This window comes from Nothobranchius furzeri, chromosome 10 (genome assembly GCF_043380555.1).
Source record: "Nothobranchius furzeri strain GRZ-AD chromosome 10, NfurGRZ-RIMD1, whole genome shotgun sequence".
NCBI classification, from domain to species: Eukaryota; Metazoa; Chordata; class Actinopteri; order Cyprinodontiformes; family Nothobranchiidae; genus Nothobranchius; species Nothobranchius furzeri.
Genome location: NC_091750.1, coordinates 31986629 through 32012914, shown reverse-complemented (window position 1 = coordinate 32012914; position 26286 = coordinate 31986629). Strand labels below are relative to the sequence as shown.

Here is a 26286-nt window from a genome sequence, read left to right as displayed (position 1 = left end):
GATTTGTAGTCCTACACGTGTGTGTTCGCAAAACCTAAAATAACTTTTGCAGCCTGTCAAAAATAAGTGCTTTGATGGCATCAAAATGGTGTCTTTAAATGGTAAATGGCTTGTATTTCTATGGCGCCTTCTAGGGTTCTCCAACTTCCCAAAGCACTTCAAACTACTATCAGTTATCTACCCTCACACGCAGGTGATGATGAGCTACATTGTAGCCACAGCTGCCCTGGAGCGTACTTACAGAGGCAAGGCTGCCAAGCGCAGGTACCACCGGTCCCTCTGACCACCAGCAGCAGGCAATGCAGGATAACTGTCTTGCCCAAGAACAGAACAGTAGTCTCTGCCGGCGGTCGAGATCAACCCTACAACCGTCTGATTAATGGACAACCAGTTCTTCCTCCTGAGCTACGCTGTCCCTTTTAGACTTCATGGACATCATATGTGGAATCCATGGAGCATATCAAATGTGATTAGAAAATAGCTTTTAAGCCCATTGGCTTTCATTTATTTATTTTTTCTTTCTTTCTACTGGGGACCCATGGTACGAAGGTAGATGTGGCGGCATGAATGCCTCGTTTGTGACCCAAAGGTCACCCTTCCCCAGCTAGGTCGAGCTGGGTCGAGCTGTAACTTTCGTCCCACAGGTTATCCATCACAGGAGCCGTGCAGTCTGCTAAACACCATCTTTATCTGTCTGCTGTTCCGTCCCAAGATGAAGGACACTTCAAGATCTTAAAATAATAATTGTAATAAACTCTTTTTACTGTTTATCACAAGGTTTATTATAATCATCATAAATATTCATCACAGTTCATTATAAATGTATTTAATTACTGAGATGACTTATTATTCTTTGGTTAATAATAATTATTATTTATGATAATCAGTAATGTGTGGTCAGTAACCAGAAGGTCATCTTGCACGTGTACACCTCATGCAGAACTGAATCCAGGGTAAAGTTAACCACCTCACATGTCTTTGCTCCATAACAACAAGCTTTCTGACGCTGAGAGGGCGTGCTCTGAGGTTTTGTTAAAACCAAAATCTCCGCAGCTCAAGTCTGGTTCTTGAACCAAGCAGATACTCTCGTGGCGACGAGTCTCATGACGAGGGTCGGCCGCCTGAAGCCTCCACTAAGCTGTTCTGTCACACCGATAGGATTGCTCCGGATCAACGCACCTGTAACCAGCCAACCAAAACTCCTTCAGAGTTACGGATTTTGAGACGCAACTAGTTTCATCAGTCGTTGTGACCCGGAGACATCTCAGGACTGATTTGAGTCGCACCGAGGTCCTTCTACCAACCTCGTGCCTGGAGGACATCATCTCCACCTGACATCTCGGATCCAGAAAAGGGTCTCCTGACCTGGGTGAGGTAGACACTTTCCGACAGATGGCGTCTGTATGCTGTTTTCTCTAAGAAACAATTCAGTTAGCTGCAAAACACTATCTTCCACCCAGAACGCGTTTCTCTCCCTGAAAGAAATCTTCTGAGATACCATCCATGCATCCAACACACACACTCCATTTTAGTTTTCTATTCAGACACAGGTCTGCTTTTAATAACAAGTTTTAATATCAAAGCTGTTATAAATTGTCATGTTTAAAACTGTTAGTAATAAATTCTTAACTTTTTAAACCTGACTCTTCTTTGAAATGAAACACGGAATGGTGTGTATTTGGTTATTGAATAAGCAAAGAATCCATTAAGTCTTCTGTTTAATAAATAAACTTTTGCTATTAATTTAATTATCTTAAATTAAAAATTAATCTTTGGATTAAATATAGACCAAGCCCATTGGTGTATGAACTTCTATTGATTGCATAAATATCCTAGATGTTTATGCATGATATAAACTCATACGCTAATGTGTCTGATCTTTTCTCAGGATCTAACCAAGCTGATAGCAAACAGTGTTAAATCCTAGTATGTAGATTATCTACGCTACATAGACTTAGGGTCCACATAGGGGTTAAGTGTAACGTAGACTGGACAAAAGCTGTTCTTAAACGCTAGTACACAGGCGCTGATGAAAATGTGACTAACCTCTTCCATGTACTCCGGCTCTGAGGCTGAGGCGTCCCAGCGGTTATTGAGGATGAAGATATTGGGACTGGAGAGACGCTCATTGACTTTGTGAAAAAAGGACTTTTCCTGTTAAGACATTTAAAAAGCTTTAAAAGCAATTTCATGTTCTTTTGTTCTTTATTATACACAGAGCGATAAGGGTTTGTTGTCACCTTTGCTGACATGTTTCGACGTTCACTACCACCTTCGTCAGAGCAGCCGCCGGATGTTGGTGGCATCACTTCCTTTTATCCGCAGACAGCAGAGGACACCTTCTCCACTGATCACCGTGTCCCATGGGTGGTCCAGGGTGTAGACTCCTTCGTCCCCGTTCGTGGTCCTGGGTCCACGTCTCCTTATCTCGATTGCTTTTCTGATCCATCTTTTGAATTTCTGTGTTCATGACCTGTGTGTGTTCTCCCAGTCCATTATTAGGGCTGCAACTAACGACTATTGTCATTGTCGACTAGTCACAGACTATTGAAACGATTAGTCGACTAATCGGATAATTATTAAATTTTTCTTAAATTTAGCATGAGATTGCTTTAATTATGTGAAAAATGATAATGAACACAAGACAGATGGGTACTTCAATGGAAAATGCATATTTGATTGGACTTTGTTGCTGATCGGCCAACTCATACTAAAGTAAATAAGAACGCCACTTCTTGACACAGTGCCCAGTCAGTACAGACATAAATGCATAAGTAAAATTAAAATACTTTTGTCAAGCACAGTCGGACATAACATTAAATCTCTTTTTTAAAAGCGAAAATATGTTTAAAATATGTACATCCAAAACAAAATGTATTGGCTTTCGTATCATTTAAATCTTACCGAGGGAAATCGAAGAGAGCGGCAGATTACAGCCAAACATGAACTCAGCCAATATTAGTCTCTTGTTAAAACCAGGCAAAGACCCGGCATTTCCAACCAGCTATCGCCCAATTTCTCTTATTAATGTTGATCTCAAAATAAATTTTTTTTTCAAAATAATTTGTAAAGCCCTGGCAAAAAGATTAGAGAAGGTAACCCCCTTCATAATACACCCTGACCAAACTGGTTTCATCAAGGGTAGACAGTCACCCACAAATTCACGTAGATTACAACATTTGATAGATTTCTCTTACAGTAGAAACATGGAAACTAGTATATTATCTCTAGATGCAGAAAAGGCTTTTGATAGAGTTAACTGGAAGTTCTTATTTGCAACTTTACATAAATTTGGTTTTGGGAACTTCTTCATAAACTGGCTACAAACATTATACAGTTCACCAACAGCACGTGTCAGGACGAACGACCAAATATCAGCTAGCTTCTTTCTTCAGAGGGGGACCAGGCAGGGATGCCCACTCTCCCCCTCACTGTTTGCTATCTTTATTGAACCACTAGCAGCAGCAATAGGCAAACAACAGTTATTAAAGGGATAAAGTGTAAGAAAATAGAACATAAGATCAGTCTTTATGCAGATGATGTTTTACTCTTTCTCCAGAATTCTCAATCCTCTCTCTACCAAGCAATAGAACTGATAAACTCTTTTTCCAGAGTTTCAGATTACTCTATAAACTGGTTAAAATCCACAGTTCTACCAATTAATTTCTCTTTTGTCAATTTGCTTAATACACAATTGGAGTCAGGGAATATCACATACCTGGGAATTAATATCTCTCCCAAGTTAGCAGATCTAACCAAACTAAACTACATCCCACTTTTAAGGAAAGTGGAAGATGATCTTGCAAGATGGAAATCCTTACCAATATCACTCATGGGGAGAGTTGCTACAATTAAAATGATGGTCTTACCCAGAATAAATTACTTATTCTCGATGATCCCAAACAAACCTCCAGCTGACCGGTTTAGATCTCTGGACTCAATTACCAAATTCCTTTGGCAGGATAAACCTCCACGAATTAGCTTAAAAACACTTCAGAAGACCAAAGACAGAGGAGGACTGGATCTACCCAACTTTTATTATTACTTCTTAGCCAACAGGCTGCAATATATACCAAGATGGTTGCAAGATAACCCATTAGACGAGTCCTGGTTAGATATAGAACAGACTTTGCAATACGATAGAGCTTTCAGACTTACCATTTATTAGCTCAAGCATAAGAAAACATGAAAGCTTCAAAAGTATTTGTATCAGCACCTCTCTGACAGCATGGTGGGAGTATCTTAAAATGACAGAGTCTTCACTAGTACCATGCAGACGCACACCTATCTGGAACAATCCTGACATTTTGCAAAATAACCAAATGATGAACCTTCCGGACTGGAAAAATAAAGGAATCCTATACCTGGAACACATATATGAAGGATTGGACTTCATCCCATTTAATAGAATAGTCTCCCAATTTGGAATGGATAAGAACAGCTTTTTAGAATACCACCAAATTAATTCTCCTGCAGATCTTTGGGGGGCAGATCTGTGGTCCCTCACACTCTCTATTGGACGCTCCTATAGAGAAACCTTACATAAACAAGCGCGTGTACACACACAGGTGCTCACATGGTGCTCTCATAAGTATGGACTTGGGCACGTTCAACACATGTCTTAAGGCTATGGTGGGCACTTAATGCACTGTGATTTATTATCGTGTGATTGTTCAGTTAAACAATGTTGATTATATATTTTCTTCATCAAGTTGACGCAGTGATAACTTGATCTTGTTGTATTGTTGTTGTGTCCCTTTTTTTTCCTTCTCTCTTTCTGCAGGTCTAGAATCAGATTCTTGTTCATTATTGTTTATTTGTGTGGATGCAGTTTCATATATGACTCCACATTTTTGCACTGATATCTTGTCTTTTGGGTGTACTAATCTCTTCCTAACTGTCAAGAAGCAAATGAGATAAGGCAGTGTTTCCCTTCCATAGGCGTAGCTGTGGCGGCCCGCCACGGCTGAAATCCCAGCGCCACGCCTACAAGATCCCAAGTTTTATTGATTTTTTTTTTCGCGCCATTTCCCAAAGAAGCAGCGGGAACTACTCTGTTGTTGCTTGTGATCACAGCCGGCAGAGGCAGGGCAGGGTGGTTACAGCTAGGGACGAGTATCCGGTACGGATAAAGCATTTTTGACGAATGCCAGCATGAAACGAGTAAAACTCGTAAATATCTGTAATCGTGCTGAAGGAAAATCCTCATTGGGTAACTAACTGTCTTCACACTCTGTGATTGGCCAGTCACATAGAGTGCCCGCCCCTCCCTACACACAAAACTCTGCAGCCGAGATCTCGCTCTGGCTCATCCACGCACACACACACACGCACACACAGGCGCGCACACACACACACACACAGACAGTAACGGATCTCTCTGTGCTTGCTTCACTGTTGCTCATGTTTCTTCAGTGCTCCCTATGTTTTCTTCAGCTCGCCTCTTTTTCAGTTTAATATTTAAAGTTACTGTTTCCGTAACTAACGTACGTGGTGCATTTGACAAGACAGAGCTGAAAACGGCTCGTGCTGCGTCAGTCACTGCCTCCGCTCCGGTTTTTTAATTTTTTTTATTTTAACTCTCTCTCTTTCTCTCCCTGTCTCACACACACACACACACACACACACACACACACACACACACACACACACACACACACACACACACACACACACACACACACACCTCTATCAACATTGTGTTGTTTAACTGTGTGTGGGAAAACAACGTTAGGAAAAAATCAGTTTAATCAAATTAAGATAAAATGGTTCTAGTATTTCATATTTCCTAGTTCCTACTGCATGAGTTCAGATGTATTAATCCATGCACTTAAATATTAATGTTCTGGTTTTATTGAAAAACTGGTTCTGTAATAGTTCCTTTACTATTGTGATCAAACATAATTAATCTCAGTTCTGATGCTGCTCTGTAAATAGTTTTCTAATAAACAATACACATATCAACTTCTGATCAATCCATATCAATTTCAGATTTAAAATACCGTATTGATGTAAACCACACCCACTAATGTCCAAATAATAAATAAGAGGTGCATTCATCTGTGTATCTCCTCTGATCCACATTAGTGATATTTTCAGCACCAGAACAGTGAAGCAAAGAAACAGATTCCTGAGTTTATGTCAGTAATTTTATTTATTAGGTGCATCTGACCTGTTCTATTTTTCTCTGAAATGAGGTCAGACCAGTGCTTCTATGGGTCGTCTCCTCTCTGCACTAGAAACATGTACTTTATTATAATGTTCACCGTAATGCATCTTGATGTTCTTAACAATACATTAAATCAAAGATATTGGTCAATAATGCCAAATATGTAAATTTGTGTTTCAGTCATTTTTATACTGGCTTAAAAATACTTCATTAAGTCTACTAAGCAGGGGTGTAGCAGGTGTCTAACAGGGCCAGCCCACTAATGGCCTTGGACCAAAACACAGGGGGCAGAAGGAGATGTTTTTCCAGACGCCAAGAAAAATTAAATGCCCCCCCCCCCCCCCCCGCAAAGTGTGTCACTGAGAGTTTAAAACAAAAATTATTCTTGTTCAAATATTGATGTATTCACTTTTAATAATAGTTATTAAAATGCAGCAGTTGGTGTATTGGTGCAGTTCAAAGCGGAGTGCATCACATAAAACAATATTAACATGAAGGTGAGACGTATCATAACCCCCCCCCCCACCCCCCCCACCCCCCCCCCCCACCCCGGAAAAATTCCTAGGGGAAACACTGTAAGGAGACGTGGACCAGCAGGACCATGAACAGGGACGACGTTTGCATCCTGGACCACTCATGGCACACGGTTGTCAGCGGAGAAGGCGCGGACAGCAGAGGGCGATATCGTCCTCTGCTGCCCGCGGATAAAACAAAGTGACGCCATGAATATCCGGCGGCTGCTTTGAGGAAGGTGGTGGTGAAACGTTGAAACATGTCAGCAAAGGTAGCAACAAGCCCTTATCGCTCAGTGTATAATGAACTAAAGAGAATGAAACTAGGAAACAAACACAGTATGAACGTATGAAGTATGATAGAAAACCTAGACATCCAGTTTTCTCTCCTGCGCAGCAGCTAACTATGCTCTAATTTGGTCTCACCGTTTGCATGAGGGTGGACTCGGAGTTTGCTACCAGAACAAACACGTCAGCATCAAGACAAAACTTGTCAATCCAGCTGTCCAGTTCAGTGGTGACATCAATACCCGGGCTGGAAGGAAAACAAATTTGGAGTAGGTAATAGTTTGTATACTTACAGCTACTGGCCAGACTCATTATTTATAAATACATCTGCTGTAATATCATGTAGTTGTTTTCTGTATTGAAAAAGCCCTGGTGCTTGTTTCAGGGTGTACAAGTTAGTCAAGGGTACATGTAAGGACATCTCAGGTCTCAGGAAAACTACATCAGATATATCAGATATATACATATACATTTCTAGGCACCACCTGGATTTAACTAAGCAAATAGTCCGGAGCCTCCTTTTGGATAGTTACTACATGAGTGATCAGTTACAAGTTACTCAACCCCAACAATGAGTTGCTTCTCATCTCTACTGGTGCTCTCAGTCTACCTGACATAGTCTGTCCTCTTACCAATTGTTTTCCAGGGAGGACATTTTGAGTGACTAGTTCAGAAAATCTGCTTCTGGCCAGTAGCTTCAATCTCACAATTAAATGAAACAATAGTGAAGTTGAATCTGACCTGTCCACCAGAACCAAATCATCTCTGAGCAGAGCACATTTGGCTTTAGGCCACATGACACAGACCATGCTGCCAGCATCCAGGTCCTCGTCCTGGTGGAGAGCATGGGCCAGCTGGTTCACTGTCTAACCAAGGACAAGCAGCATCAGATGGGTTAGCACACACGCTAAACCAGATCCAGTATGGAACAGTCGCCATGCTCTACTCACCTGTATGCTTTTCTTCTCATCAGAGCCTTCGGTGAGGAGGAAGGCATCGCCGCCATCCGTGCCCTCCACCCTCAGGAAGCAGTTTGTTGTGTGTCCGATTCCAGACGGCAACACTTTGTCACATAACATGGCATTAATCACGGAGCTCTTCCCATTGCTGGTTCTGCAAAGAAACACACACCAAGTTTACAGGGACAGTTCAGATCTGTTATGGTAGGTTTCCATGGAAACAATGAAACTAATCAATCAGATGAGCTAACGGGGGGCTACAGCAGTGGTGGACCTAAAACAAGCTTCTGTGGGGTACAGGAGGCAACATGCACCACATTTTTATCTTCTAAGGATTTAATTGGAATCATAAAAATACTTTTAAAAATCTGTATCATTCTATTTTAAACCTTTTAGAGCAAGGATAAGCCGATATATGATTAGAACATTACTGATGGCACCACTAGCGCCGGGGGCGGAGCTAATCACCGGGCCCTTTAAACCCATATGGGTCATGATAATATGATTTTAGCTGTGGCGCCTTGTTTTTGGAACTGGGCCTTCATTGCCAGTTTACTGACCCAATCTGATGTTACAACGGCGGCGGACTGGCCAGCTGGAGAATCCCAGAACTGCATAAGTTGCCCCGGTTAGCTTACCTAGGTATAATTGTTACTAGGCAGGCCGGAGATGCCCTCACATTGGCGTCGCTCTACCTCGTATTTCTGGCTAAACAAAGGCCGGAAAAACTCCATTAGCTTTTGGTTAGCATGTAGCTAATGTTCCGCTGATCTCTGACTATGGAGAATGAGCTGATCTGAAAGGCCAGTGCTCCCGGTGGCAGTGATCTGGCTCTGCTTCTCATTTAACAATCCCACTCCACCTTAGAGCTCCACAGGGAACCAGCATGACTACAGCCGCGCACAGTAGCTGGTCAGCCATGCAAGTGGGCTACCCCATGGTCCCTGGAGCCCTTCTTAACTTCTGGGTTAGCTACATTAGTTAATAGCTACATTGGTTTCATATGTTCCAACTCTGTTCCAAATGTGACAGCCCATCTTCAGCTCCATCTCTTTTCCCATTTTTGAATTGTCTGGGCGTCGTTAAAAATATCAGTGGTGGGAACCTCCCATTTTGGCTCCAACCTGCCCCCAGCAGACTACGCACATATTTTTATATGTCGATGGTTCACCAGTAAGTCCTTTTTAATTGCCATGGAGGCCAAAGCTGAGAGTCGCCTCTGGCTGAGACAAGCTAGCGACAGGGTTGGACGGCCTCTCGTAATGACGATCAGCTTCTCTGGCAAAGTCCGTCTTGAATATGGAACTGAAATAAACCTCGAGGCCAAATCTTCTCCATTGGCCACCTAGCTTGCTATCAGTTGACAAGTGATGATAATGTTGGTGATGGATGGTGACAAGTTTTACCCATTATCATCTTGGTCTACATTCACCCCAGAGCTGATGCTGCCAGAGCCACAGAGAACCTCATTAGCCGTCTAGACAAACTGGAACAATTATCACCAGACTCTCCCAAGTTCATCCTGGGTGATTTCAACCACTGCTCCCCTGACAAGTTGCTTAAAGGTTTCCATCAGTATGTTACATGCAGCACACGTCAGGGGGAGACTCTGGACAAATGCTTTGGCTCGGTACCAGATGCATTTAAAGCCCTCTCCCTCCCCCCTCTTGGCTCAGCAGACCACCACACCATCCTGCTGCCCGCTGCTTACACCCCAGTCATCAAGAGGATTAAAAAGGTGACCAGAAGCATCCAGCAGTGGACAGCGGGAAGTATTCCACCCTACAAGGATGTTTTGAGGCCAATGACTGGGTCAGCCTTCTTTCTTCCTCTGATGACATCAACAATCAAGTCGACACCGTATCATCATACATCTCCTTCTGTGTAGACAGCATCATCCCCTCAAAACAAGTCACCTTCTACCCCAACAACAAACCTTGGACCACCACGGAGCTAAAGGAAATCCTTCACCGGTTCTGCACAGGACAAGAAAGAAGTCAAGAGGGCCATTAAAGCTGCTGAACTGAAGTATAAAAACTATGTGGAGAAAAAAATTACCACAGGGGACCTTCGCTCAGCCTGGCAGCGGCTCAAAACCATGGCTGCTGTGAATACTGTGGTCACCGCCTCCAGAACCATCCAGGTGGAGGGCAGCAACCCCACCTCCCTCCCTGACGACCTCAACGCTTTCTACACCAGGTCTGAGACGGACAGTATCTCCCAGCTTGAGGAGTCCAGATCCTCACTCAACCCTGGCAGCTCTGCACTCGCCTTCCAGACCGAGGACGTGGTGAGAGCCCTCAGGAGGACCAGGGAGAGGAGCTCACCCGGCCCTGACACCAGTAGCAGAGTTCTGAGGCACTGTGCAGAGCAGCTAGGAAGTGTGCTCCAGACTCTATTACAACAGTCACACCGTCCCCCCGCTGTGGAAACACTCCACAGTTATCCTGTCCCGAAAAGAAGCAACCCAAAGTCTCCTAACGATCTTCGTCCTGTGGCGCTCACCTCCTTGGTGATGAAGGCCATGGAGAAGATCATAAAAGAGCACATTGTGAGAGCAACTGAGCTCCTGATGGATCCACTCCAGTTTGCTTATCGTGCACGCAGAGGCGTCGATGATGCAACAATCTTCATCCTGGACTCCATCCACAACCATCTGGAGCTCCCCGACTCCTCCGCCAGACTTCTGTTTGTTGACTTTTCATCAGCATTCAACACTCTGCAGCCTCCCATCCTGGCTACTAAACTTACCTCCCAATTTCATTTGGATGACCAGTTAACCCTGTGGATACTGGACTTTTTAACCAACAGGACTCAGAACTGTCTCTCCGGTCTCCGTTCCACCTCCACCGAATCCCCCCAGGGCTGTGTGCCCCCCCCCGCTCTACATCCTCTACACCGACGACTGCAGATCCACACATCCCAACTGTCACCTGGTGAAATACGCTGATGATACAGTCCTCCTGTCACTATGGTTTTCCTGCCTGGGCTTCCTTGCTTTCACATTCTGCCATACACAAACATTTTGGTGCATCCCTAGTGAAGAACCTAAAGTCCTGAAACATATGATGGATGAGCTGAACTCAAAGTTACAACCTGGTTCATCTGACCCATAACCAGGAAGGTCTAGGCCAGGGCTGATCAAATCCAGGCCTAGAGGGCACGTTTTTGTTTTAGCCCTGCTTCAACACACCTGATTTCAATTAGTAGGTGACAAACGGGCTTCTGCAGGTCCAACCACTGGACCAGAGAAACCACTAAACTGTGCTGGATACTGGCCCTTGAGGTCCAGAAGTGAATAGCCCTGGTCTAGGTCTACTTGACAACTACCTTCCAAAGAAGACCACCTTCATGTGGCGGCGGGCCAGAACTTCTCCAATACCCAAGACCTTGGTCAGACAACTGTGGACCTCCTGGACCTGCTCCTCTGTGATGACCGGATTCAGCTCCTCATTCTGGTAGGTTTCTGGAGGGGGGGGTCCAAAAGGTAAATGTTTCATATATAAAGTTCTCTCACACACACACACACACACACACACACACACACACACACACACACACACACACACACACACACACACACAGAGAGAGAGACAGATACTAACGATGCCATTATATGACGTATCTCTATCGGTCACATCAGTGAAATTGGGCAAAAATTGCCACCGATATGTTTTCCACCTTGCTTCTGTTGGGGGGGTGAGGGGCAGTGTTGCCACTCAGGGACTGTGTCGGCTTTTCGACCCCCTGAACAATTTTTTTAAGAAGCACCTAGTGACAAACCTAGCGACATTTCTGAGGACCGTTTGCTACTTCCTGTTGAGTTATTCCCTGCAGATTAGCAACAAAAATGCCTTTGTGCTCCGAACCTTTCTTCTGGGAGCAAGGAAAGAGAATGATCTGATTGAGACAGCTAACAAGTTAGACTCAAATCATCTTTCAAATAAAAGCAAGTGCTCGGCTAACATTAGTACACACATTTTTTCAGACAAGCCTCCTGGGATTGCTAACGTTAGCCAGGCAGTTAGCTACACCGTCTCCGTTCGCTATAGAAAGCTGCAGCCACACAGATCTAAAGACTGGCAGGTGCCAAGCAGTCTTTTTAAATTTTTAGTGAAAATGTGAATGCACGTTGTTTTAATGTTTAACAAATGTTTAATGTTTCAAAAGCAATATTTTGAATGAATATTTTCTGAAGGTTAAAATGCCTTCTTCAGGGGTTATTGTTGTACAGAAGTGTGCAGCTTTTTCTACTACTTCATTTTTACATTTCAAAGTTACCAAAATAAGATTACAAGGTAGCCACAGCAGTTTGTAACACTTATCCATAATTTTCCTTTGTACTTTAGAGCTGAATATCCAGGATGAGCTGAAAGATATTTTCAGTGTCATTGATGTGGCAAATTGTTGTTTTATGGTAAGGATATATACATCTTCCATTAAGTGCCTTTCAGGTGCATTAGTTAATTTTTGCTGTAGTTTCTTATGAAATTTGATTTTTCCATTTCATTATTTTTATTGCATTGTTCATTGAGGAAATTTACCTCAAACAGCTATTGGAATATTGACTAAATAAAACTTATTTTGATGTTGCAATGTTGCAAATAAATGTTTCCCTAAATACACAATATGCTTTTGATGTGGTATGTTTATCCCTGACTTCAAACTTTCTATTTAAATGAGCAGTTGAGTAAACTTAGAAAAGTAACCCTAACCCGCTGCCCAGCATTTTTGAGTTATCTCAACAAAAGAAGTTGTGTTGTGTGAACCTACATTAAGAATGTGTATGAGACTGAACTATGTTGGACTAACTAAAGAATCAAGGTCAGATTTATTCAAAACACTAATTTGAAACAACTTATTTACACTTGTTGTCTCAACTTACTTGTATGAGTATATCTGAGATGAAGTCTTAAGTTTGACCTACTTAAAACTTTATGTTTAATGTACTCACACAAGTTGAGGCAACAAATGTAAACATGTTGTCTCAACTTTTTTTTCCGGTATTTTTAACTGAAATACATGGGTTGCTTCACCTGAAAAACACGAGTAAAGCTGAAGAGCGATTTTAAATTTGTTCAACTTAAGATTGATATTTCAGTTAATGTCTAAGTTCTTGTTCACACAACAAAAATGTCTTTGTTGAGTTTACTCAAAAAAGCTGTGCAGCTGGTTGCCTTACTTTTTACATTTGTTCAATTTTTTTAGAGTGATAAGGGAAAGATGTCCGTGCAACAAGTAGTGCAACCAAAAGGTTACCGCATATATTGTGAAACAACTGCACCCCATTCCAGATGTGGAATTACCAACATTAAAGTTAGTTAAGCAAAAACAATAGCAGTAAGCTAAATGTAACTGAGCTAATGTTACAATAATTGTAATAATAATTGTTTATGTTTGCAGGGACATGGTGAAAACCCTAAACACAAAGTACGCACCACCTTCCAGGGAATACTTGGTAAATAGATTAATCTCATCTTGGTACAAGGTTGAGAAATCTAATGTGATTTCAGAGCTCAGTCTGGCATCATCTGTTGAACTCGTGTGATGGCTGGACTAGCACCACACAGGACCATCATCCCACCATCACAGCACACTATATAGTGGAAGGAAAATGCAGCAAAGATGCTAAAAACTAAAGCTGTGTACAAAGCACAGACTGGTTGTGTGGTGGCAGAAGAAACCAGTAATGTTCTGTAAGATTTTTGCATTTCTGACTAAATTGCAGCAGTCACCGTTGACAACACTATCAATATGGATGTGGCTATTAAGCACTTGCAATTTGTGAAACTGTGCTGTTTCGCCCACACACACAATCTAGCAGAACAAAGTCTGTACTCCCTAAATTCAGTGACTCAGTAGGTGTCCAAAGTTAGAACCATTGTTGTGTGGAAGAAGAGAGGTGCTTGATGGCAAAGGTGGTTCTCCAAGAGAAACAAGAACTTCTACGTGACACACAACAAGTCACTTTATTTAACTTGGTATTGGTAATAATGGCATTATATGTTTTATCTTATTTTTATTTATGAGTTCTTGAGAGTTGTACTATATATATATACATACATATATACACACATATACACACATATATACATACATACATACATATATGTATACATACATATATATATATATATATATATATATATATGTATATATATACATATATATATATATACACACACACATATATATGTATATATAAATACATGAATATATATGTATATATGTGTTTATATATATATACATACATATATATATATATATATATATATATATATATATATATATATATATATATATATATGTATACACACATGTATACACATATATACATACATGAATATACATACATATATATATATATACATATTATATATGATATATAATAATATATATATATATATATTATATACTGATTTACAAATAAATTCTTTAAAAATCCTGCCATGTGAATTCATGGATTTTTTTCTACATTCTGTCTCTCACAGTTGAAGTGTACCTATGATGTAAATTACTGACCTCTGTCATCATTTTAAGTGGGAGAACTTGCACAATCGGTGGCTGACTAAATACTTTTTTGCCCCACTGTATATATACATATATGTATGTATATATATGTATGTATATATATATATATATATATATATATATATATATATATATATATATATATATATATGTATATATATATATATATATATATATACACATATATATTATACTCACACATATATATGTATATATGTGTGTGTGTGTGTGTGTGTGTAATCGGCCATTTCAGCGTTATTAATATCATACTTGAGCTCAAAAATGTCGTATGTGCACCCCTAACAAATACCCACACACACCCTGCCTGGATCTGAGCTGCACTGGTTCTAACCTCTTTGCATCAGGTAAAATGTTGTGGTACTACAGGGTAGGTGGGCCCACCCTGTACTTCAGTAACCATAACAACAAGAGAAAAGGGTCTGCTGTGTGCTGCTGATGGGGAGAGTGAAGCCACACCTTCCAGGAAAGCCACGCTCTCTTTGATGTAGGCACCCAGCTGTTCAAAGATCCCATTGATCTTCTTCTTTGCTGTGACGAAGTGCTTTAGTGGGGAAGCCTGGACTTCTGCCATCATTCTCTTTTCCTTCTTGCAGATATGGTTTTTCACAACCCAGCACTGAGACATGGCACTGGACAGAGGACAGACAAGAGACAGTCACTCAAGTCAACAATAGAACAGCCAGGCTGCTTCAAGGTGGCATCGTCCTACTTCTCTGAAATATTCAAATAAAAAAAGAACATAATACTAAGTATTATGAAGTTGTCATCCAGTCTCCCTTGAAATAATGAATATTGAAGGGAAATTTAGGCAATAGTTTCTAGAGAAAATTTAACTAACTAAACCCAATTCAGAAAATGTTACTTTTTATTTTAAAAATAGGTAATTTTTTTCTTTTTCATTTAAATTTTAACTTAAACACTACTGTTCAAGGTAAGAGGGGTAGATGGCATCTTATACAACACTCTATACAGAAATAAGAATGACAGTCTGAGAGTGACTCACCTTCACCAAAACTGTTAAAAAGTGCAAAAGAGAAGAAAAACTGCCTGCTTTAGCAGCTTAAAGGGAAGATTTAAATCAGTGGTACTCAATAGGCCCCTCTCTATGGTCCCCGAACACACACACCCCCCCGGTCCAGAACTCGCACTTACAGGTCATCAATAATCACTAATAGAAACTCAATGATAGACTTCTCCAAATTCTATAGCAACATATATATTTCAATATTCTCAAGAGACATATATGTGCATTTTTTCAAAATTCTGAACATTTTTATCCCTACAATCAAATGCAGGATAACTGAAAATGTAGTTTTCCTCCTAGAATGAGAGGAGACATAATTAATTTTTAACCAAAACTGGATGAAGAGCCAAGCACAACCTGGCTTCTCAGAAAGTAGAATAAATGATAACATCACATTGGTAAGAGACATGATTAGAGCGTTGAGAATTTGCTTTGTGTAGGATGCCTACATAACTTTTTCTTTCTGGGTTAGGATGCCTGAATTTTATAAATAATATGGTAACATAATAATAATTATACGTTTTATTTAAAAGCGCCTTTCAGGGCACCCAAGGTCACTTGACAGGAAACGTACATTCAGTAAACTACAAACAAACAACAATAAAACACCAGGAAGAAAAGAACATAGAAAAAAGAATTAAAACAAATCAAATCAGAGGTCATAGGCAGATTTGAACAGGTGTGTCTTGAGTCTGGATTTGAAGAGGGTAAAACTGTCAATATTTCTGATGTCTGGGGGAGTGAGGTCCAGAGACGGGGAGCAGAGTGGCTGAAAGCTCTGCTCCCCATGGTAGTGAGACGGGCAGAAGGAACAGCGAGATGGAGGGAGGAAGATGATCTGAGGGAACGGGAGGGGGTGTGAATACTTATAAGGTCTGAAATATATGGAGGAGAGAGGTTGTGGATGGCTTTGAAGGTATGGAGGAGAATCTTGAAGATGGACCTGAATTTAACTGGAAGCCAGTGAAGCTGCTGGAGAACCGGGGTGATGTGGTGAAAGGAAGGGGTTCTGGTGATAATACGGGCTGCTGAGTTCTGGACCAGATGAAGTTTATGAAGGAGTTTGTAGGGGAGACCAAGCCAAGCGACGCTGCTTGCACCTTAAAATTAATGGTTATATCTGCTTAACTTATAACAGATCGCGGGTGATTTGTTGCACGTTCAAAACGTTTTTTCCCTTTCTCACCTAAACGCCCTTAAAGTAATCTAAACGAATTTCATTCTGTTTACACCTTCCAACAACAAATACTGTACATTTATTATAGGTAGAGATTTCTTTCACGTTACTGTAAATCCATAAAATCCATATAAGATTTATAAAGCTGCTGTGGTTCTTCAACCTCCTAAATATTGTCTGGATGCATTTTACTCTTTTTTTCAAACCCTCCTATAGCAAATAACACATTTACTATAGGGAGAAAATTCTGTTACCCTACTATAAACCCATGATTGTCATATAAGAGTTTAATAAAACGTATTTTACCACCTTACTGTAGTTGTGGGCAACAAGCCGAGCTGCAGGCAGCCGTGGACCGAGTCCCGGGCCGAGAGCCAGCAGCAGCTAGCCTCCAGCTGCTGCTGGCTGGACTCACCGTGTGTAGGGTGATGGTACGCCACTGAATCCGTTCACATCCTCACTTTTAGCCGGTGGATGTCTCCCAAGAGAAGAGCAAGGTCAGTGTTGATGGCGCTAATTACGGCGTGGCTAGCGAATGCACTCCTAGCAGACCGCTGGCTTGGACTCAGTAAAAGTCACGTTCAACAGTAGCCGCCTGTAGCAACGTTAACCTCTAACGATTCAGTTCAGCACAGATATTTCTCTAAGTAACATCAAAATGCTTTCTCCCATAGTTTCTGATGCGCACTTCCGCCTTCCTTTTCTTCTTCAGGTGAGGACTGAGCACACTACTTGCGCCCCCTGCAGCCCGATGGTCCACATTACTCTTAAGCCAAGCCTAGGATGTCCGAGGAATGTCCCGCCTTTCTCACCTCTGATTGGCTAGAAGAGCTCTCCTACGATTGGCTATTTCATGTAAGAGGAAACAGTTTTCCCTCGCTGTAGTTTTTTTTTTTATTTAATTTTTTATTGTACAAACTCACAAATACAGCGCATATCTTACAAATCAAGATATGAATAAGTACAGGTGGTTAGGAACAAAGCAGTCATCAAACAAAGAACAACAGAAAAAGAAGAAAATATCATTTCTATAGCGCCTCTCACGGTAAAAATCACGAGGCGCTTCACAAAAACAAAAACAAAAAATATATATAAAAAAAGCATTTAGAAAATGTTTAAAAATATATTTGAAATGAGCAAAAATAGGCAATTGGGATTTAAAAGAAAAAATGTAAAGAAAGAGAGAGAGTGAACAGGAAAGAGGGAAACCAGTGGATCCTGAGGAAGGTGGAATAGGTGGGGAGAGCAGAATAAAGAGAGAGAGGTGAAGAAGGTCATACAAAAGCCAGCTTGAACAAGTGAGTCTTCAGCTGCTTTTTAAAGGAGACCACTGAGTCCACTGGTCTCAGGCTCAGGGGGAGAGAGGTCCAGAGTCTGGGGGCCACAGCAGCAAATGATCTGTCACCTTTGACCTTTAGCCTGGTGCTGCACAACCAGTAGGCTTTGATCACTGGACCTCAGGGACCTGCTGGGGGTGTAGGGACTAAGAAGATCACCAATGTAAGATGGTGCTTGTCCATGTAAGGCCCTATAGACCAGAACCAGGATTTGAAATGAACCCTGAAGTTGACTGGCAGCCAGTGAAGCTGGAGGAGAAGCGGGGTGATGTGGGTGTGTTTGGAGGACTTGGTCAGAAGCCGAGCACAGGCGTTCTGAACCACCTGTAGACGGTTCAGGGAGGTTCTGCTCAGACACGTGAAAAGAGAGTTACAGTAGTCTAAGCGTGAGGAGATGAAGGTGTGGAGAACTGTCTCAAGTTCAGAGCGGGACAGAACGGGACTCAGCTTAGCAACGTTCCTGAGATGGAAGAAGGAAGAGCCAACAAGAGAACTGACATGAGAATCCAGGGTGAGAGCTGGGTCAAAGGTCACGCCAAGATTCCTGATGGAAGGTTTGGTGTGGGAAGCAGGCTGACCAAGAGAGTCTCTGACTTTGGGAACCAGCTTGTCTGGGGCACAGATGAGGATCTCAGTCTTATCTTCATTCAGCTGAAGAAAGCTCCCACCATCCAGGTTTTGCTAGAGTCTAAGCAGGTGTGTAACAGCTGCAGCTTAGACATCTCATGGGGCTTAAAGGAGATGTACAGTTGGATGTCATCTGCATAAAGATGGTAGGAGATTCCTTTGAAGGAGCTCAGGATGTGCTGAAGAGGAAGCAGAAAGAGGAGGAAGAGCAGAGGCCCCAGCAAATTTATAATCAAATTCATTTTCTAATACAATTTTACAGTATTGGTATAAGTAGCACTGGAAAAGGCTAACGAGGTTATTTGTCCACAGCAATGTCAGAGGTGTCCTGCCGCTTCCTCTGCTAGGACTGTTCTTCCCTACCTAAACAACTCCAGAGCAGAAAACACACGGCTTCTAACCTTTTCTCTTCACTCCAAGGTCTCACGCAGAAGACTTTTACCTTTTAATAAAATTAATCTTATTTAGTCTCATTAATGATTCTTCACACGTTGTCCAATCACTCACTCCGAGAGACGGCTTCACCTGCAGACCGGACCTCCGGAGCTTCCGTGATCCAGGGTGTGTAGACTACACAATGGCGTCAGAGTGGTTGATAATAATCTGATAACTTGTTAAATTACATCCAAATGTATTCTATAAACCAGACATCACACCTTTCTGAGTCACTTAGAAAGCTCTCAAACACACCAGGTCATGTTTCATCAGATTTCATTCATTGTCTCATCCAACATCACTGTGTCACCATTAATAATCATTAGCCTTTCATCATCATTAATAAATAGATTTTTATCAACTATATTTTTCTCTCGGAGTCTAATTATAAAGTGTTGTTTCCCTGGTTTAACCAGAGTACCTGGTTTCATCATCAACTGAATATCAAAGCCTCAATAATAATAATAATCTATATTTTTATGGAATATTATATTTAACTGAATACCTTTATATTCTAGACCAGGGATTCCCAAAGTGTGGTGCGCGCACCCCCGGGGGTGCTGCCGCTAGGGGGTGCGCGAGGTGAAAAGTGTAATGGCTGCGGAGCTCAGAGAAGTCTGTCACATGTCACCATTATTGTAGAAACTCATGTGTGGGTGGGCCAAAGAAAAAGTAAGCGGGCCCAATAAATGTAATTGAAAACAAGTATATTTTTGCGCGCGCGTGTCCTCCACATGTGCTCTAGCTTCATAATAACAATGCGCCGAGCTTCAGCACTCTGGCCTGCGCACGCTGATATGTTCCGTGTTTGATCATTTTTAACGGTGTTGGAGGAATCTGAAGGTGGCGAGTCATTCTGGCAGATTGTAATTAACACCTGTCTCATGCAGGTGTTCTGACGTTGTAAACCTCACACACAGAACATTGTGGATGCAACTAAATAAATCAAGAAATGATTCCCATTCAGGCTATTAACAGCGCGCTGAAGATCTGAAGTTCAGAGTGCGTCTGTCAGAGGTCAGACGCGTTCCGGCGGAACCACGGCTCACGGGTGCACAAGTGAGCACATCTGGGCTGGGCAGAAGTCATTTTTACAACGTTGGTTTAAATAGCGCCGATAACGAGACGCGGTGACTTGAGCGGCTGTGCCGCGCGCGCGTGCGCGCACACACACACACGGATTCAATAAGCGCACACGCTGCTTTAACTCCGGCGCGCCGTCAGACTGAAGGCAGAAATGAACGCTGCCTCCACCGTGATAAAAACTTTTAAGAGGTTATTTTTCATTCAAGGTCAAATTAAGATATTAGCTTCTGGGATGAGTCGGGTCCGCTCCAGCCAGTGACTCCTCATGAACCTGACCACAACTCATGTTACTGCAGCATTTGTTATTCCAGTCCGCGTGGCAGCGGATCGCAGATTCAGCCACACCATAAAACAGCAATAAGTCGGTCTGAGGTAAAAGTGAACCTCATGGCTATATCTTGTCCCCTGTAGACATTTGATTACGCACAAGTAGGTGATCAGCTCAGGTTTACGCAGAACAGAAGGAAGGAGAGCGCTCTGGCCGCACAGGTTAAACATTCCTACTTTAAGAAAACCGTTAAATTGCATTGTTATGTGCTACCTGGGCACTCTAAATATTTATTTAAAATGAAATCAAAGGAAATTGTAATGTATCGAATGTTTATTAATTACTATTTAAAAAATGAAAGTGATGGGGAATTTTTTTAACCCTGTCTGTTTAGCTTGACATCTGAAATATATATATATATATATATATATATATATATATATATATATATATATATATATATATATATATATAGCCATGCCCCGATGTGGGGGCGGGGGTGCGTCGACATGGTCGGGACATAGAAGGGGGTGCGCGGCTAAATAAGTTTGGGAACCGCTGTTCTAGGCTGTTGAAGCACCGTCCTGCTGACACGCACCGGGAGACGCCGGCTCCTAGCGGCTCGGTGCGCCGTCATCGTGATGCAGGTGGAGAAGGGGAAGCAGCTGGTGTCCTAGAACAGAGCGGGTCGGGTCACCGCACTCTGCCTCTCTACTTGTACTTATTACACATCAGTGTGGCAAGGTGGAGAACCGAGGGCCCGGGCGGGATTCGATCCCCAGACTCCCAGGTGAGAGTCACGCGCGCTAACCAGTCCAACTACCCCTGACTGCATCCCGGAGATCGGGGCGGGGCTAAATGTGGGCGGGGTCAAACGTTTAGAGGTGGGTGGAGACAACTGCGTCCTGCCCCTCTCTCAATGGAACCAGGAAACCGCTATGCTATGTGTGTGTGCAATGCTGTAGCCGGGCCCGGGACAGAGGGAAGTAGCTGCCAAATTAAAGGTAAGCCAGGATTTTTCTTTCTCTGTTTTAACAATATCGAGGACCAATGTTGGGCGAACGTTTTATAAACTTGGAAATTAAAGGTTTTTTCCCCATTATGAGTTTTAGATGACACATATAGCCTATTTTACACATGCGGGGCGACTTACTTTTGAGGAGAAATGTTTACAGGGTTCCCGCAGAGTCTTAAAAGCATCGAATTTATGAATTTGAAAGTAATACCTTTAAAAGACTAGAGAAACCCTTCAATTTTGGCATCTGGGTCTCAAAATTTGTGTTGGATGTAAGTTTTCTGTACTGCATTTTTCTTCTGAAGTTCATCAAAATATTCCAAACAAGTGATGACATGAAGAGAAGCACTAGTATTAATAAAGGCCATTTTTAGACATTTATTTCAATTTTGTGTCTTTACTGTTTGCACTGTTGCTTTTATACAATAGAAATACTGCAAGAAATTAGGGTAATAAAATTAACAATAATAAAAAAAACGTCTTAAAATTAAACTAAAATATAGGCAACAAAAATTATTGTTAAGGTTCTAATGTCAAGAGATCCGGTTATATTTTTAACCATTTGTTTAAAAATATAACCGATCTTCTACCAAGTGCCCACCCAGTGTTTTGTCAAAATATATTGGTAAAGTTGTATAGATAAATAAATGAAAACTAGTTCAATAATTTTATTTTATTTATTTACTTTTTTGCTGATAGTGCCGTGAAATAGGTATTAATTTTCTATATGGCTTTAGAAAGATCTTAAACAGACTTAATTTTAAGTTGAAGAAACCTGTAGGAACACTTTTATAGCTTTGGGGAGATATGTTGTGTGGTCATGATTACTTTTTGGTGGAAAATATATTTTACAGGGGGAAATATGTTAGTTTATTAAGCTTTTTATGTTCGTATCTGAGTTCTACACCTGATGGGCTTTATTATTATGGTTAGAGTGCTAATCTGATGTGTGTAATTATATAAACGTTTTGCTCAGTCAAGTGTCAACAGAATAACATGAATGTTTTCATAGTGAATGAATGTTGTCATTGTATCACCAAGGTCTGAGGAAGACAGGGTGCAGGCACGAAAAAGACGGAGAGAGGAAAGAGTAAAACAGGTGAGAGACAATTTGATTATTTCTTGTAGTTTAACTGTTGCTTGCAGACTAAAGCATAATTCCTTCACTTATTTCAGGGCCTGGAAGTGGTCCCGCCTAAGAAGTCCTGCCTTACTGAATTTTTCTGTGCAGCATCAGGTATTGTTCAAACAAGTATTATTGTACACAACCCCCTAGGTTGTTGAAATGGGATGTGGGAAGATTCAAGATTCAACCTTTTGTCATATGCACAGCTAGAAAAACACGCTTTCTGCACAATGAAATTCTTACTTTGCCAAGATCAGAAAATTAAGTCCGTTCCAGACAGAGCACTTTTTTTTTCAAAGCAAGTTTTTCAGTCATTTCTCTATTTTCATTAAACCAGAATACTAAGCAACTGATCTTTTTTACAACCTGCATCGTTAATATGCTTTTTATGAACCACAATCTTTTTCCTTTCTAGCAGAGGCTGAGAACTTGCTGGAACTGGACTTTTCTTGTGTCATTGTTTCTTCTCCAACCTCTATTTTAATTAGAGGTGTCAAATAATTCCATTACTTGCAATTAATTTTTTACAGCCATGATTACGTGTTATATATTTTAATTATGTTAATCATTTTTAATCTACTGCTTCTTTATGGGACTTTTAAATAAACCAATTTCTTTTCTTGTTCTTGAAGGGTTGATGTAAACTCATAAGTTGAAGGGTTGACGTTACAGTGACAAGACCGGTGAGAGATTAGCTGCAGCAGTGTTTATTTCAGCGACCTTGTTATCTTTACTCTGTTTTTTTCACCCTTCTTGCAACTTTTTCCAAAGTTATTGTTACCATTTGGATGTAATGGGTGTGTCACTGAGCATCAAGGCTGCTGACAGCGTCTCTCCTGTATCAGACGGACATCCGTGCTGCAGTTTGGAAAGACCACAGCATCAGCTGTTTGGCTAGCTGTTAGCATTGAAAATAAGGCTTATATTATGTACAGTTATTAGATTAAATTAAAAGATTAGATTACTTACAGATCATACATAATTAATGTAAAATATGTTTTTAATCTCTTGACAGCAGTAATTTTAATATTGTCTTTATTTTTTATTAGGAGAATTCTCTGCTTGAGGACACCTTTGAGGCAGCAAGGTGGTGTACCACAAGGTCCTTCAAAGGAAGCCTTTCCCTTCCCCAGGTCATCACCATGGACAGGGAAGCTTGCCGGAGGGCAGTGGAGAGGTTATGCTTCTGTGATGGCCTGGATGAAGAGGAGATGAACGATTGCAGGGAACCGTTCCTGTTCATGTTTAGTTTTCAGTCCAACTATGAGGAGTTCTGCAGAGAAATTGAGGAAAAAAGGAAGATGAAGGTGTTTTCTGGCTTTGAAATGCCATAGTACAGCGGTGTCACAGTTTTTGCATTCTTTTTCCTCCTCACATTGTTTTTTTGGAGGTTCTCTTGTTTTTTGTGTGCTTTTTGGTTCATTTGTTTGTACTTTTTTTTATTCCTGTGTTGGCTGTTTGCTCTATTAAATTTACCTTTTTTGAAAAATTTAGTCTGCATTCTTGGGTGTCTCACACAATGTCTCACCACCCCGCCTCAAACCCTGGCGTGTTTTAAGAAGTATCAGCACAATTTAAGTCTCTGGTCCTCTTAATGTAGCTGATATAACTGAGTGTACAACAAATTTACCCGTGTCTGTCTGTACTGTTTTACACTCACTTGGGAAATGACTATTAAAATAAAGGCGGCATTGATAAAATCAACTATTAAAATGGTTTTGACAGGTTTAAAGAATAGTCTTATAAATGCCTGAACCTTTTATATAGGTACCAAAAGTATAGCTAAAAGACACAAATACCTATGTGCTATAAATACACATACCATACAAAAGTAGAAAAAAGAATAAAAATATCAGAACAGATTGGATCAAAAATGGCGCCTGTAATTATCTGCTCTTTAAAATTATCATGACATCCAGCAAACAAGTCATTTGATTACCAATGTTATGCTTTACATGGGTTTTGTGGGTTTTTAGGGCTTTCTAATCCTTAGAAGGGGGCTACTCACGGTTTTCTATGGCGTTTAAAGCGTGCCACAACCCGTGCACGCGCATTGGGTCCACAGCGCGCGTGTGAACGGGACTCGCGAGCGCAAATATACATGGCGAGAGGTCATTTGTGCACTGAGAGGGAGCAAACTGTGTCTGTGAGCGCACAAGGATGTGCACAAGTGACAAACCTGCGTGCGCGCGTTGCCAACGAGCACACGGCAGAGGAAAACGTGCGCGCGCGGCAGCCTCTGTGCGCGCTCGGCAGCCTCTCTGCGCGCTCGGTTTCTGACTCCTGCTCGCTCGGCTGTAAGGGCTTTTGGCACTCTGGAGGCGTGGCCTGTGGCAGATCTTCTCTGTCCTCTGATTGGTTAGTTTACCCCGCACTTTACCCTCTATCTATATAAAAAAGGCTGATATTCAGTAGTTACTGGCATAGCTCAGCTGGGAGAGCGGGTGACTCTCGCCCCGGAGGATCCAGGTTCGAGTTCAGGCAAGGAAAATCTAGTAGACGTCATGTTAATTTTTCTTAATTTCAGGTATTTTACAGTTGTGACCGTTCAACTGTCATTAAACGTCCGAATGTTTGCTGGGCAGTGTTTTAAAAAGTGCACATAAGCTAGATGGTTTTAACCATATAAAATTACAGACAGAGACAGAGAGAGAGAGAGAGAGAGAGAGAGAGAGAGAGAGAGAGAGAGAGAGAGAGACAGAGAGAGAGAGAGAGAGAGAGAGAGAGAGAGAGAAGTTCTTGCCTCATTAATGAATTGTTTATTTTATTCAGCATTTAATTGACAAATTATCCTTTCAAATAATTGATGAGTTACATAATTGTCCATTTAGAATTGTTGAATGGACTGAGTCAAGTTTGGTGCACTTTATATATTTCAAAACATGTTTTTTTTATTTTAATGATGCATATAAATAATTTAAATGTTAATTTAATGAAATATTTCTATTTTTTCATTACCTCACCCTTGTTTTGACAAAAACGGGACCTTGCTGGATAATATCACGGAGAAACTATTTGTTCACAGTACATGGCTCAGTGAGGATCTGTATACCAAAGGAGGAGATGCTCAGAAATCTGTCTGCAGATTGTTACAACCCAGACTGGAAGTGGTGGGCTGTGATAAGAAAGGAGACCAAACAGAGGAGTGGGGGTTCAACAACTGATTTATTTAACCACAGTAAGGATTTACTAAAGCAAGTTAGTGAACAGAAAATGGCCAGTGAGGACTCTCCACCACACAGGAGAGACCCAGTGAAAGCAGAAAAACAGTAGGCTTTGTAGGCAGCACCACACCCTGAGCCCAGGTGCCTCCAAGGCTGCTTAACCAGCTGCCTACAACAGAAGAAAAACACAATTAAACACAAATGAAAACCCAATGAGACGGTGGGGGCATCACAACACGTTCAGGACTACCCAAACACCAGTAATTCTTGACTGCACTGATCTGCTTTAGTAAATCCTTACTTTTGTTAAATAAATCAGTTGTTGAACCCCCCACTCCTCTGTTTGGTCTCCTTTCTTATTACAGCCCACCACTTCCAGTCTGGGTTGTAACAATCTGCAGACAGATTTCTGAGCATCTCCTCCTTTGGTACACAGATCCTCACTGAGCCATGTACTGTGAACAAATAGTTTCTCCGTGATATTATCCAGCAAGGTCCCATTATGGTCAAAACAAGGGTGAGGTAATGAAAAAATAGAAATATTTCA

The 26286-nt window shown here is 41.4% G+C and overlaps 1 protein-coding gene across 2 annotated transcripts in view; it reads right to left on the bottom strand.

The window, feature by feature from the left end:
* mfn2 (mitofusin 2) overlaps nt 1-17395 on the bottom strand; it is a 45812-nt gene extending 28417 nt beyond the window's left edge. Inside the window, exons 1-7 of one of the 2 annotated variants that reach the window (XM_054745608.2) lie at nt 17097-17395; nt 14937-15109; nt 11259-11394; nt 7920-8082; nt 7711-7835; nt 7108-7216; nt 2047-2154 (exon numbers count right to left, since the gene is read on the bottom strand). In XM_054745608.2, the coding sequence (XP_054601583.1) occupies nt 2047-2154; nt 7108-7216; nt 7711-7835; nt 7920-8082; nt 11259-11394; nt 14937-15105 (810 nt within the window). In that variant the 5' untranslated portion in view covers nt 15106-15109; nt 17097-17395. Of the gene's footprint in view, nt 1-2046; nt 2155-7107; nt 7217-7710; nt 7836-7919; nt 8083-11258; nt 11395-14936; nt 15110-16995; nt 17019-17096 lie in introns of those variants that run through there. The other variant, XM_070555511.1, reaches the window with a different exon arrangement.
* Between the last annotated feature and the right edge of the window lie 8891 nt (nt 17396-26286).